Source organism: Drosophila montana, unplaced genomic scaffold (genome assembly GCF_035044405.1).
Source record: "Drosophila montana isolate Dmon_TW-CO22-7 unplaced genomic scaffold, ASM3504440v1 contig_2481_1, whole genome shotgun sequence".
NCBI lineage: Eukaryota > Metazoa > Arthropoda > Insecta > Diptera > Drosophilidae > Drosophila > Drosophila montana.
The window spans coordinates 1,968,170-1,983,603 of record NW_026997351.1 but is presented as its reverse complement, the minus strand read 5'-3'; the positions used below and the strand labels follow the sequence as shown (position 1 = coordinate 1,983,603).

General features: G+C 42.0%; 2 protein-coding genes across 2 annotated transcripts; one reads left to right on the top strand and one right to left on the bottom strand.

Annotated features, from left to right (window-relative positions):
* Positions 1 to 401: 401 nt before the first annotated feature.
* Positions 402 to 2,148, top strand: Scsalpha2 (Succinyl-coenzyme A synthetase alpha subunit 2). The gene has a single exon (XM_064682524.1). It carries the CDS (start codon positions 495 to 497, stop codon positions 1,530 to 1,532), a length of 1,038 nt encoding a protein of 345 aa, XP_064538594.1. The 5' UTR covers positions 402 to 494; the 3' UTR covers positions 1,533 to 2,148.
* An 11,474-nt stretch (positions 2,149 to 13,622) lies between these two features.
* On the bottom strand, positions 13,623 to 14,770 carry LOC135428446 (27 kDa glycoprotein). Its single transcript, XM_064682438.1, has one exon. The coding sequence runs from the start codon at positions 14,746 to 14,748 to the stop codon at positions 13,810 to 13,812; it is 939 nt and encodes a 312-aa protein (XP_064538508.1). The 5' UTR covers positions 14,749 to 14,770; the 3' UTR covers positions 13,623 to 13,809.
* Positions 14,771 to 15,434: the final 664 nt, after the last annotated feature.

Below are 15,434 nucleotides of genomic sequence, written 5' to 3'. Positions count from 1 at the left end.
CTGAACCTTGGCGAATGATTTATTCTGACGTCTCAGCACTAAGTTATGCATGCTCCACACACACACACACACACATAAACGTGCACACACCACACACCTAATCACATTCAAATATACTCATATACGTATATGCAAAAAGACACAAGGCAGGAACACACAGAGTCAAAGGAACTCTGTAGGATCTTTAGAGAAGCGGGTTTTCTTCAGAAATTGTATTTTTTTTTAAATTTTAAGTCAATTTGCACACTTAAAGCATTATCTATCTTCTACAATTGAAAGTGGGTAAGGAGTATGGTATTTTAGACTTTTATTAAGTGGACTTGTTAAACAACGGGTATTGTGAGAAGTCACAAAGTGGGCTTTGGAATATTGAGCTAGAAATGTCAAGCTCGGGCAAGTTAGTTTAGCAGCTCATTCAAAAGAATACACACATTTCGATAGCTCGGAACAAAATCTGAAAACAAAATATACAGTAAGACATTGAAATTATAAAAATGTCCTTTTGCAACTGGACTCGATGCTGCCTGACGGCCAAGCGCATGGGGGTCTTTTCTCGCCAGCTGATCCGCTGCAAGGCGGACTACTCAAAGACCATTTGCAATCTGAAGGTCAATAAGGACACGAAGGTAATGGTGCAGGGCTTTACTGGCAAGCAGGCCACCTTCCACTCCGAGGAATCAAAGAAGTATGGCACTCAGATTGTTGGCGGTGTATCGCCCAAAAAGGGCGGCACAACACATCTGGAGAAGCCAGTGTTCAAGGACGTTAAGGAGGCAGTCAAAGAACTAAAGCCGGACGCAACAGTCATCTTTATTCCGCCAGCCACCGCGGCCGAGGGCATTTGCGCTGCCATCGAGAATGAGATTGGTCTTATTGTGGCCATCACAGAGGGCGTTCCGCAAGTGGACATGGTGCGCATTTTAGAGATGCTCAATTGCCAGGAGAAATCACGTCTATTGGGCCCCAACTGTCCGGGAATTATATCGCCGGAGCAGTGCAAGATCGGCATCATGCCTGGCCACATACACAAGCGCGGACTTGTGGGCATCGTATCCCGTTCCGGCACCCTCACCTATGAGGCAGTGCATCAAACTACGCTCGTTGGCTTGGGCCAGACCCTATGCATCGGCGTCGGCGGTGATCCCTTTAATGGCACAAATTTCATTGATGCTTTAAAAGTCTTCCTGCCCGACAAGGACACAAAAGCCATTGTTCTGATTGGCGAAATTGGCGGCACCGCTGAGGAGGACGCAGCTGAGTATCTCAAGAAGCACAACGCCGGCTGTGATGCGAAGCCAGTGGTGGCCTTCATAGCGGGCATGACGGCTCCACCGGGACGTCGCATGGGTCATGCGGGTGCCATCATATCCGGCGGCAAGGGTACTGCTTCCGAAAAGCTGAAGGCCCTCAAAGAGGCGGGTGTGATAATTGCTCTGAATCCTTGCCACATCGGCACGCTGCTCCACAAGGAAATGGTGCGCAAAAATTTGGTCAGCCCCAGCGAAAAGAAAGAGAAGAAGGGTAAGAACTGAGCCTTCATGTACGAATTAATGCCATTCAAGATTCGCGACTCTGGACACAATTTATATTTATTCATTCAACATTTTCAAGCAAAATCATCAAATTAGTATTTCGTCAAACAAATTAGTATTTCAACAAAACAACAACAAATTCAATAAAATTACATTTTTGAGAACAGAATGAGATATATCAAATAAATAAGAGCCTGCTCTTAATTGATGAAAACTCAAGACGATAGCTGCAGATTCCAACAGCTAAAGTAGAGAATATGAAATTAAGCAAGATTCATTGAGCTTTTTCTAATAGACCGATACTGAAAAAACAAACGTGCGTATTGGGTGCATCAATCAATATGTACACAAAACACGTGGGCCTGCTCTGGAGAGTTTGGCTGACTAGAAGACACCCTGTACCCAGTTCCACCACATGCATTCGATTTAGTTATAAATACGCTGTATAAACTATACTTGCCGCGCATTGGGAAGTTATTCAAGCAAAAAAAGATAAAATCCTTAAATCCTTTGAAGGGAGCGAGGAAAGTTTTATAACAATTAAAATATTCTTATTATCTGTATATCAAAAAATTTATCTTTTTTACATTAAAAATAAATGTTCAATTTAGAAACATTTTCTGTATTGTGACGATTTTGAACCCATTAACATTTTAATGTGTTGCATACTCCGCGCTGGGACTCTTTTTCTAAAAAACATATGAAAACAGAACAAAATGTTGTTTTCTGTTGAGTTGCCTGTTTTAGAGTTTGAGCTATCGACAGTGGAGCTATGGCAAAAGCCGCAGCATTTGGTTGCCCCAGTTTTGTGGGTCAACATTGTGCAGCGTGTCCGCGGGGTGTTGTTGGGGCAACAACTCCGCATTGATGGCCCGACCTGGTCCTTGGGGGCCAACAATTACACGAGTTTCATTTGCTTTAGCGCCAAATTCAGTCAACTTTTGGTGTTATGCTTGTACGCCAAAAAGCTAATTTTGTTACGTTGTCTGTTTTGTTGTTGCTTGTTCTTGTTGTTGTGGGTGGTTTTGTTTTTTTGAATCCTGCTGCTATTGTTGCTGTTGCTGCTGGGGCTGCTGGTGCTGGTGCTGCATGTCATGTCGCGGTGCTATTTTTCCGTGTTTTGCCTAACTGCCGGCTATAAACTAATTACCGCACATTTTTTGTAGTGCTTTTTTGTTCTTTGTTGTTTGTTCCTGTTGTTGTTGTTGTTTCATTGAGGTGTTGCTTTCGTGTTGTCTGCAAACTGCATCTGCCAACGATTATGTTGATAATTGGCGTTGGCGGGTCGACAGTATGCGGCGTATGTGGCGTATGCGCAACATTTGCAGCTGCAGCAAGGCATCTGCTCTCTGTTAGCCTACTTACCAGCTAGCTACCTGGCCATCTACTTGACAAATATTTAAATCATTTGCTGTCAGACAAAAGTCAGGTCTGCCTGTGCATGAGAGTGTGTGTGTGTGTGTGTGTGTGTGTGTGTGTGTGGCAAGCATTTCTCTCACCGAACTGGCGCATAATTTAACTAAAAGCAATTCAAAAAGGCAGCTCAGCTACAGCAGCACAAAGTGAAGCCAAGTGTAGCCAGGCTTCAACAACTGCTAAATGCCAGCAGCCATGTCGTAGCCACGCCCCCTCGAGTGAGACACACGAGTGGGCACACACACACACGCAAGCACACACTTGAAAAGATACGGTAAAAAGTTCTTGGCGCCCATTTTCATACTTATGCATAAAGTGAAAAGACCATATTGCCTGGACTTCCAACTTGTCTTATTACTTAAACACAGTTTTCAGAATATAAATATATATGCGCGCTGAGGGCGTGTCAAATAAGTAAAATCTACATCTTCCGTAGTTCAAGAGCTAGCTTGACCAAATTTGGAATCAAGACCCCTCTAAAGATCGATACAAAACTATCTCTTAGTAAAATGGGCGTGCTAGAGTATTACGCAGTCGGCTACACTCGACTGCAACATTCTTACTTGTTGTCGCTGTCTCTTTCTATGGCTTTAAAGTATTTGCCTGGTTTCTTTGCCCAGCTGCTTAGGTGTCAACGCTGCACTTGGGCAACGTGTATTTCAGTGAGTTATTCCTTTTCAAGCTTTTTACCAAATCCCAGAGTGAAGCACAGCACAGACAGAGAAACAGACAGACAGACAGGGCAGACAGACAGAAAAACAGAGAGGACAGACAGCTGTGGAATCGTATAGCAGCTGAGTTCCCAACAAGTGGCGCACTTCTGAGGACGAGTGTGCAGCACAAATGCATTTTCCTTATTAAAAAACCTATGTGTGTAAGTAAATTAAATAGTACTATGTGGTCAGAGTAAAATACTTTTCATTTAACATCCTGCTCCACTCGCCAAAGGTCGAAACTCAATTGGAAAACTGTTTGCAGTGTACTCAAAAAAAAAGAAGAAGAAAGAAACGGGTTTCAAGCTGCAAAAATCATTTCGCCTGATAATGCCATTCAGGAGCTGTGAGTGCTTCCATGAGGTGTGGCGAGGTGAGACAATGTGACAGCCACTCGACCGCAGGTACAGTGAAAAGCAATTAAAATAAGACAAGTCAAGCAAAACTGCAACTGAGCACAAAGGAACCCTCCGAGTAGGAGGAAGACGCAATTCTTATCCCAAGTGCAGTTTGATTTTTGATTTAAACAGGTGCGAGTGGTGCTGCATCAGGTAACAACTGCTGCTTGCGGCTACAGTGGTTAGTAAGCATTTATCCAGCTGGGCTTGGCAGTTGACTTACGAATTTAACGTATTAATTTGCCGCGTGCTGAAACACTCATCCGTTTGTAGAGTCAACGTCTTGATGTTTCAGACAGCGAAAATGTTGCCAAAATTAAAATAAATAACTGTAGAACTCTTATCACACATTTTAGATATGCGTTGAATTGCAGAGTATAAAATTGTGCTCTCTGTGTATATAATATTTATAAAATATTCAATATAGCCGGACATAAAGATTTTCGTATAAAATATTGAATAGCTATTTGATATTTCTTTTTTTTATGTACTTATTTTCCAGAGCTCTTCTCTTAAGCAACAAAAACGCAAATGAAATAGTAAATAAAAGGTCATGATTTCCGATGATTTTTAAATTTCCATGTTTGCATGTGTGTATAAAGATTTGATATTCATTTATATGCGAATAAGTTGGAAAAAAATGGTTTATTAAAGAAACAAAATAGAAAATAAAAACTCTGCTTCAAATTCAAAGCTTTTTTATCAGATGAGGAAAATTCGACAAAGCTCTCACAATACGCCTTTATGTTATAATTGAAGTGCTCGTACGGTTGCCTTAAAGAGCTGATATTGTCGATAAGCTAGACATATTTGAAAACATTGATTCAATCAACGCTCGTTAGCAGCTACAGCAGCTTGGCTTGGCTTTTACAAGACTCACCAGCTCCTGCTTTCCCATTAAATAAAATAATGTCCTTTATGCTTTTCCAACACGAGATGGAACAAGTAAAAGCAACCACAATTTAGCATCCACTTACAAGGCTGCCACACATCAAACTAATTGAAAAACTAAGCCTTTTGAGCTGAGCTATCAGGAAAAACGCGTCGAACGAGACCACAGTAGAGACCCATAAAGACCCACACACACACACACACGCACACACAAAGGGAGAGGGAGAGAGAGAGGGAGGGTGACCGTATTCGGGCCGTATATCGAAGTTACCAAATGCAAACAAAACCCCAAAATGTTGCATTTAATTGCAACTATTGGAAAGTTTTACCGCTTCATCGTCCTGCTACTGATGCTATAACAATTGCCACCGCATTTTTGTTCGTAAAGCCAAATTGGTTTATTTTCTTGCCAAATTCTCGCAGCACGTTTGACAACGCCAGCATAGATAGGGGCAGAGTAATGGAGCGGGCGGGCGGCCGGAGGACGATGGTGGGGGCAGCCACACGCTTGCTGCAATTGGAAATAGAAAAGTGCATGCAAGGAATTCATCCTCAACAAGTCACAACGAATTTGTCAATTTATGCAGAGCATGCAACGAAGCTCGGTCTTGGCCTCGTTCCCAATTGCCAAAAACCGAGACCATTTACGAGACCCCGTTCGCCCCTACCCCACGAGCAGCAAGCATCGCATTTTGAGCACCCGGTCCTCAATAGACCAAACACCGTTTGCATTGCTTTACGTTGAACCCATTGAAAATGGCTAAAAAGGGTATAATGCTCCTTTGAAAATGCATGTTGCAGATGTAAGCATTTTGCACCTCTTAATGTATATACTATATTTTATTCTTGATCAAGGCGACAAACTAAGTCGATCTTGAGTGTCCCGTCTTTTTGTCGACGTGAACTCTATGTTCTCGAAAACTGCTAAAACTAGTATATCTAGTATAACTAGATCTCATCCCTTCAAGATACCCTTCATTTTCATAAAATCCATAAAAATAGATTCGGATACTTGATTTTATAAGCATAACCCGAAAATTCTTAGAGCTTAATACACCAAGCTTCTCGTTTAGTATATACACATTACAAATATTACACCTCTTGTGGATACCTCCTCCATTCCCCCAAAATTGATTAGTAGAGCCTTTGTATGTACATATTTTTCAATGTCATATTTAAGTCCTGTAAATAATTTAGAGATCTGACCATAAAGACCCAAGGAAGCCGTGAATGCATCTCCTACAAATAGTGTGAGGCACAGGAAATAAGTTAATGGGCTTTATGTGAGTAGCTTTGGCCGTATATGTATGGATTCAGGGTATATTCTGATTCGGCACTCCCGACTAGAACACTTTTACTTGTTTTATATATCATTTTTGTCAAATGCAAACAAATGAAATGCTGCAAGTATCAACGCCGCGCCCTGCCGCAGACGTGCCACAGACCCACAGAAACTGGGTGGCACGGCCTGTTCCGTGGAGTTGTTGGGCTCGGTCGGCTCACAGCTGTCACAGAATTGACAATTACGACAATTGAGATTTTATTGGACAAAGTTTCGATTGGATGTGATTACCAATGTATTCAATGATTACTAATGATTCCAAAAATGTTACGCCATCAACTTTACCGCAATTAACATCTCTTTTGTTGTGCATATTTGGGTTTTGAATATTTGGTTTGTGCAATGAATGTTTTTTATTGTGTTCACATTAATTGACACTTGACATTTGAAAGGAAATTTGTACACAATGAATAGATGGCAAAATTATTGCTGTTGCCCTTGTGGCATTTAGTTATTTATTTGCACATATTCATTGGCATATTCAAATGGCATATACTGCATATTTCTCACCAGATAATAGATAGATAAGTTTAATTTATTATAAGGATTAAAAGCGCTCATACAACTATTTTAGACAAACACCCTCAGCAGGCGACGACCTAGCCAACCGACCCGACTTCGCAGGCCCTTAAATTCTACTCTTTTCAGCTGAATGTTAGTCTGCAAACTATGCAAATTTGCCAGCACATGGTTAAAAGCTGTCAACTTTTATGCTTAGCGCGCAAATAATTAGAAAAGTTCGTTGACTGTTGGCTAAAAAGCCACAAGCCCACATATAGACAACAACAACAACAGCTTCATGTGTGAGAGGAATTCAATTAAATATGCAAAACTAAAATTTATATTAAAAAAATGAAGCGTTAATAAATAAAGTCGAAGCGAGTAAATACTGTGTAACTAGTTCCAATGTAACATATAACAAAAAATAAAAAAATAAATTAAATATTAATCTGCCTGAGATTTTGCAAATATTATTCTCGCAAAATTAACTTACTTAACTAACTTAATTAACTAAAAAGTGAAAACTGCTTAGAATCTGCTCGGTTTGTTTCAGAAAAATATAGAAAAATCTAAATCACGCTTGGGGCAACTGCAACCTCTCTCAAATTGTTTTTATCCTCTATTATAAACATTTTAAACTGTACGGGGTATATTTAAAAAAAAAAAAAAAGGGAAAATTAAACATTGCGCGTTTTAATAGTTTTCAGGGTTGTTGGGATTGGATTAGGGACGCTTGCGGCTGCAAACTTCACTGTCGCAATTAATAAAGTTTGTGTCGAACAAAAACCCATTGAAATAACAAAACACACAAAAAAAGCGTTAAGCAACAACAATAACAGCAGTGGCGCGTTTCGAGTATAAAATTTTAGCAATTTGTGGGAAAATTGCTGACATTGCGTATACACCGCATGTGACAGCAAACCATTTCAGACCCGGCACGTCAAGTATCTAGTATGCATAATTTTTAGACAACCCACCCAACCCACAAGGGGATGACTTTAATATCATCACGAGTGTTTTATTAGTTGTTTGTTTTATTTTTTCACTACACTATGTGGTGCTCACAGTGGCTATGTCTGACTGCTGTCAACAGATTAATTATGCTGCTTTAATCAAATAAAGAGCAGCTCGCTTGGACCAAATGGCGCAAGCTGAAAGCTAACATGGAATAAACAGTGCAAGGATTTGTACAAAATTCCGACTGAAATTGGGTCGTTTTTCTAGCTTCATTTCGAAGATCTTTGGGAAATTAGATTGGAAAGGAAAATGGATGCTCAAGGATTGTCAGAGCACAAATTAAATTTCCGTCGAACTTGCTGAATTCGTATTGCTCTAAAAAAAAACAGAGAACCAAAATGACTTGTTTCAGCGATTTTGAAAAATCCACTCGCAGGGTCGGAAAACGCATGAAATGTTGCTATATGTTCTACGTGTGGAAAATGGGTGTAAAAGTGAACTTAAAGAAAAAAAAGATTAATCCGGGCAAGGTCGGTTAATACGAAATAGCATATTTAGATCCCTCTAAATGAGCTCATGGTTGTTAAAGATAATTATAATTAGGAAATTTAGTATCGCATTCAACCCACTTATGAGTATGTATGTACAATTACTATAGAAAAATGGCGGCTAATTGTTCATGCACAACGTAGTAAACAGTTAAAGTGGAGTGCTGTAATGGCTTGTATTGTGGTAATGACTTGATAGCTTCCTCCACCTTCATATTGCAGTTGCCACGTTGCCATTGAGTGGCTGGCTCCAGGATTTCTTGACTGCGCGTTGGCCTGGCAACATTTCATTAGAGGCAACTTTGCTTTTGAAATACTATTGTAAACTTAACGCAATTAAATGTTTTTTGAAACTACAAGCAGATGCAATTTTAATGTGTGAAAGTGTGTGTCCATGTATGTGTGAGCATGTGTGTGGGCATATATGTGTGTGCATGTATGTGTGTGCATGTATGTGGAGCATGGCAAACTGACCGCTGCCTTTTTCTGTTTCATCGCGATTCGACAACACGACAACACGAGAAACAGCAGAAGTTGCAAAGTGCATTGGTTGCTGTGGCAATAACACTCAGACTTTGTGGCAAGCTGAGACTTTGCGGTTTTTATGCTCCACTAAAAGCGCTATCCAAAAAAAAACTAAGCGAGAACTATGCGCGTGGGTGGGTGCGTGTGTGTGTGCGCGTCGCTGTTGAGGTGTTTGGGCGAAAGTTTTGTCGACATCTTAATTTCTCACTTGTAAATTGAGCTGCGCCAGCAACCGCAAATTAGACCCCAAAGTATACGTACTTTGTGGATGCCAAATATGGCCGCACACACACACATACAGGCACACACACACAGAGACATCAGCTTACACACAAGCACTCTGGCACAGCACACACACACACACACAATGTACACACTCATGTGTAAAACCAACATGTGCACGCATGTCGGTTCACACGGACACGAACACAGACAAAAGCGCTAAAGCACACACACACACACACACGCACACACACTCTAAATGTAGCAAAGTTGAAGGGTGCGACGTGCATCGAGGCGAAAGGCAAGTCGTGGCAAGTGGCACATGGGACACCCAGAACGCAAAGCATGAATTGAATTGACCAATAAAATACGTAAATTGAGTTTGGATTCTGATCACTAACAGCTTTGATGTGTCCATTGTATGCACTGAGATGCCAGCCTTGAATTTTGATAGAAGTTTTTAAGTTTAATTTATGATATAGAATAAGCTCTCGGTTGACCTGTCTGATTGAACCAGTCATTCAGGCAAGTAAATAACAATGATTCAGTGTGTCCCAATTCTAGGCGAGTGTATGGATGTGTTATTGTTTAAGCCGCAGACAATTGTTGTCACTGCTATTTACAGCTATAAAATATGCTATACATAGTAGTACAATAGAAATAGTTTTGCCAGCAAACATAATATTTGTAACAATAATTTAAAAAAAAAACAAAATTATAACTATAATTAGAATAATTAGGCACTCGAATATCATGGCAATTATTGACTTACACAAGTGAATGCGATAAGTTTTTCAATATTAATATCCACTATCTTATTTGCCTGCACAGCGTATACGAAATATTTGATATCTGCCATAAAAACATAAATGCCACTTAATTTCCATTTTAACTAAATATGAGATAACACAATGCTGCAGCAGTATAAGCAGATTTTAATTCGTTCAATCACACAGACTGGGAGCTCTTTAGTTAATTAGAAATATTTAAAACTGTTCATTTCAATTCAGTCCTATTAAGTTATATATATATATACTAGCGGGTATAACCCGGCCTTGCCCGTGGCACGTATGTTATAAAATCAATGTTCTCAAAAAAATTTGAAATGATTTTGAAACTGATCGGACGGTAAACTAACGTTTTCCGCCAATTTACCACTGTTGCGAGTGGAATTTCCCAAATCGCTGAAACACGTATTTATTGCATTCTTATGTAGAGCTTTGAAAATAAGTTTGAAGCAAATCGGACACAACTTAAAACTTCGCACAAAAAATCTTTGAGTCGCATTCCACCCGAAAAAGTTTAGATTCTGCGAAAAGTGTGAAACACGTCTCAAATGATTTTTCTTATAGATCTTTCGACATGAATTTGAGCGCGAAACGTCACCCACCAAATCTTTGACCTCCATTTCCACCAAGGAGGATGTTCCTAAAAGTGTGAAACACCCCTCAAGTGAATTTGAACAAAGATCTTTGAAAATAAGTTTGAGGCCGATCGGATGGTAAACAAAAAAGTTACATACAAACGTTTTTCGCGATTTTTCCACACTTGCGGGTGGAATTTCCCGAAACCCCGTCTTAACGTGCATACATCACATAAGGTAACTACAGTGAAAATTTCAGCTTCCCAGCTCTTACGGTTTGGGCTGTCCGTTGATCACCAATCAGTCAGTCAGTCAGTCAGTCAGCACAAACAGTTTTATATATAGAGATTCTTAATTAAAGACTATATACGCCTTGACAACATATCGAATACAGCTTCATTATCTTATGTAGGTATCAGGTTATTTTCATCTAACAATTACAGATAGTTGCCATCGTCTGGCGTTGGGCGCAAAACGTAGGTTAAGAAACTGTCAATTTGCCAGTCGCGCATTTGCTGAAATTTCCCAGCGGGCGGGGACTTTCCCCATTTTCGCACCCAGTCTGGGCAGGCACAGGCACACACACACACACACACACACACATGGAGACGCAAACATGGTGCCGCAGCCAGCGTACCGCGCATTTCACACCGCACACGTAGACAAACATTTGCAAATGAGCGTTCAAGCGTGGGACACCAGACGCCGCAAACGCCTCAGGTGCCATCAGCTTAGTCCCAGTTGAAGTGCATGTCCCATTCCCATTCCCATTCCCGTTCCCATTTCATGTCCGCAGTTTCGACTGCACACTCTCTCTTCTCGCTCTGGCTGTGTGGGTCTCTCTAATGCGTGCACAATTAGAGTTAGTTGCAGCTGCTTTTGCAGGCAAAGTGTAATATTTAATTAAATTTTGGCAACACCCGTAAGAATGGCATTCGTTTATTCATTTAAATCATATGTTGTTTCTTTTCGCTGCACTTAAATCTCACTTCTCGGCTTGTCTTCTGCCCTATCGCCATGCAGACCCAATAATTTTGCCAATGAAGTGCAATTATTTGCGCAGCCAAGTTTTGGGACAACTCAGCCTCTGACCCCACTCCTTGCAGCTGCTAACAGCAGGCACAGTCTGCCTTCTTCTCAGCTTTTTCCTTAGTGTACTTGAATTTTGGCTGGCAACTGCTCGCGTGGCACGTACAAAGTTTGTCTGCTCGGTGAGTGCGGAGTTGAAGTTGAAGTAGAAGTAGAAGTAGAAGTTGAAGTCGTAGTCGAAGTCGAATGATTCATGGCCGCTGCAATTTAGCTGCCAACTCGCCAAAAGTACCGGAAACGCATTCATTTTCCGCATTTTTCACATCAATAATAAAGTGCCTGCACCCGTTACCCACTGCCAATGGCCATTGGGAAAACATGAATGGCCCTGCCAGCTGCTCCAACTGGCCACAGAGAGCTGCGAACTAAGAGCTGTGAGCTGGGAGCTGGCAAATGAGAACTAAGAACTGAGAACTGACACAGACAAGCCTAATTAAGTTTGCAACATTTATGACTTGTTAGCTGGACTCCAAACAGTTGACTAACTAACCAACTGAGGAAACAGTTGCAGCTTGGCCCCACCCAACTTCCGCTCCACCAACCTTTCCTGATTGCGATTGCTGATTGCTGACGCTCCAAGTTCTAAGCTAATGGGAAATGAAATATATAGAATATGACTAAATAAACTGAATTCACTTCAGCAGTGCCATTTGTCACTTTAACAATTCCATTTAATTCCATTCCATTTCGCCCGCTAATAATCTGCAGTCACAAAGCTTGCACCCATCATAAAGCAAGCGGAAAATCTGTCATTCTAACTAATTAATCGCAACTAATTTATATTATTCCACGCCATTTCACTCGATTTAGGAAATGATTATTTGACTTTTAATAATTATATTTTGAGCCATTCCATTTCATTTCATTCCACTTGAGACCACCTATTGTAAGCCAAATACAAATATTGTAATCTTAACTAATTGCTCCCCAATAATTCCTTCATTCGATTCCGTTCCATTTCAGTCCATATCAATTTTCATCTCAAAACTTTGCAATTTAAAGCTCAAAAGATATGCCAACAATATGCCCAAACAAAAATAGCATATCAACAGCAGCAGAAGCGCCTATCGTAAGTCAAATAAAAATAAAAAACCTTAACTAATTGTGGCAATCCACATTCCATTCCATTCCAGCCTTTACCATTTTCAAGCTGAAAAGTTGTATTAAACAATGAAGTAAAAGACATCTATTCCATTTATTCATACAACTCCAGTTCATCCATGAGCTTATCTTTTACACAAAAATCTGATTTAAAACTGTTTCATTCCATTGCATTCTAAAGCTCAAAAGTTGTGCCAACAATAAACTTAAGCAGAAATTTCTCATCAATAGCAAAACATTTCATTTCATTTCATGCTGTACCAAACCATTTAATTCCCGTTCCAGTCAAATGAGTAAAACTGGGCGTCCATAAACTGAACTAAGCCAAGGAAAACTCCATTCATTTCACGCTTCGACTGCTCCCAAATGCCCAAGACCCAAAGATGTCATCGACCAGCCGCAAGTATTGAACTTTTCTGTACAGCAGTTGTCTTTTTGTCGCCTGGAGAAACGATGACAGTTGCGCTTTTCTTTTCTTTTCTTTTCTTTTTGCCGCTTTCGCTTAGATTTATACGCATTTTTTTATGATTTACGAGTGGGAAGGGAAGCGGAACAACGTCATTTGAGGTAATCTTTGGGCCGGGTAGTTAGGGCTTGGCTTAGCTGCCAAATCAATTTGCCTGCCAGACTGATGAGCTGGTCAAAGTCCAAAGTGCGGCTCGCTTGGCTAAACCTTTTCAAATTTCCCAAGCTGTTCGCAGCTGCTGCAGCTACTGCTGCTGCCTCTGTCATATCCCTGCCCATGTCTATGACCTCGACCCATTCTCATTGTTTTGCTAGCGACTCGCTGATAAGACACCGGCCCAGTCAGCAAACTCAACGGACAAGGAACAACGCAGGGCAGGGTGGACGGACGACTGACCCGGCTGCTAACTGGCCGATAAGCGCTGCAGTGTGGCTGCTGCTGGCTGCTGCTGGCTACTGCTGGCTGCCTGCTGTCCATATTTCAGACTCGTGTTTATGCAGCTTGGAACTTAACACTTTGGGACTTTCAGCTTGCTGGCGGGCATTAAAAGCGGAGCCGTTAAGCGGCTTAAGAACACATTGCGCATACGCAGCGTGGACTTTATTAAACATAATTATAAAATACACACTACACTAAGAGAGCAAAAAAAAAAAAACAGAAAAAAAAACAGGGCATCGAACTTGAGATACTCTTACACTATAGCTAATATGTATACAGTTTGTGGTTAGTTTAGGCCAAATACTAACTAAACAGTAATTACGGCTAAGCCCAGCAGCAAGGCGATCGTCGCCGACGTAGCCGTCGCTGCGCTAGATCGCAGGCCCAGAGCCTCGCTGCGCTCCCTGGTCACGCGATCGATGACCTGCTGGCAGTTGGACTCCTTGCGCACATAGCGAAACATAGACTCGACAATGTTGCTGGGCGTGATGTTGGTACACGTCTCCAAGTGGCGCACCACGCAGCCCTCGAACTCATGCAGCTCGGCACACTGGCGGGGCCCCAGCACCAGCTCGGGCAGATCTGTCAACGTTATGTTCAGCTGGCTGGGGATATAATGGCCAAAGGTCTTCTGAAAGCAGCTGCTCACATGATCCCTGTTCTGCTCCAGGCACTCGGGTCCCTGTTCGGCTATGAAGAGCGCTATCTGATCGCCGTTCTTGTAGCACACAAAGTCCAGCAGCTTGCCAATGATGCGGTGCACCATGGCATTGTGCTGGCGTTCTTCGCGCGTCAGGCAGGGCAGCAGAGCCTCATTGAATTCGGCGATGCAAGCGCGAGCTTGCGGCATGCGCAGGCAGTACTTCTCGAAGACAACATCGAGATCGCCACGTGGCCGTGCCTTCTCCACCTCGTCGAGCACAACGGTGATATTGGCCAGCCCGCTGAAGCACTCACCCAAACGGCTGGCGCCCAGCTGAAGATCCTCACTTAGTTTCGTTGCATTTGTCTCACTGGCCGGCCGCTCTTCGATCGCCTTCTGGCACTTTTGCTGTAGAATACGCTGCACATCCGCCATCGTAATGTTCGGCTGCACAAAGCCAGCGGGCAGATACTGGGCGCCCAGCTCATTCAGATCCTTGGATGGAACTTGCAACAGCTGCGCTGCGCTCAGGCAGCAACAGCAGGCAATCAGTGCCACGCACACTGCGACCAGTTGACACGTACCGTTCCGCGTTGGATCCATGACTGCCAGCTACATTCACTCTGCCCCAGCTGCAGCTATCGCTGGCTAGCCAACGACACGGCCTTATCTTATCAGCAGCCAGCGTCAATTCGTTATATGGGCCTCGCCCTAATGCGACTGCGTCTAGCGATTAGCGCGAAACAAAGCGCTGCGGTCAATGTACCAGATTAAAGCGCTGCCAGCTCGAATAAAACTTCCATAATAATCCATAGCATTAAATATGTATTTATTCTGTTAGTGTGTATGTGTATGTGTGCGTGTGTACGTGTGTGCATGTGGCTCTGTGTTTTGTATTCTGTTTATTTACAAGATATAGTATAATAAATATATTAAATTTTACGCTTAGAATGTTGTTGGCGGATACGTGATGATTAGGTAGCGTGGATTTCCTGCTGAACGGCCGCAAAGCATTGCTTCACAGGCATTTCTGTGTGTGTGTGTGTGTGTGTTTGTGTGTAACCAAAGAACAATTGATCAAAACAGACGGCTCCGCAAAGCCAACATTTTTAAAACGATTCAGCTAAGACCTTTCACTGGGCTTGCTGAGAAGGGTAAACGGCTAGGGGGGGAATGGGAAGGGATGCTCGCATAAATCGTCAGGGCGGAAATAGTTGCAACTTTCATAAGACTTCTGAATTGGTAGTCACCTACAGTCGGTCAAATTCGGAATTTTGTGCCACAAAATG

What these genes read in the sequence shown, in the direction of transcription:
- Scsalpha2 (XM_064682524.1), top strand. Translation starts at nt 495, where the DNA reads ATGTCCTTTTGCAACTGGACTCGATGCTGCCTGACGGCCAAGCGCATG.
- LOC135428446 (XM_064682438.1), bottom strand. Translation starts at nt 14,748, where the DNA reads ATGGATCCAACGCGGAACGGTACGTGTCAACTGGTCGCAGTGTGCGTG.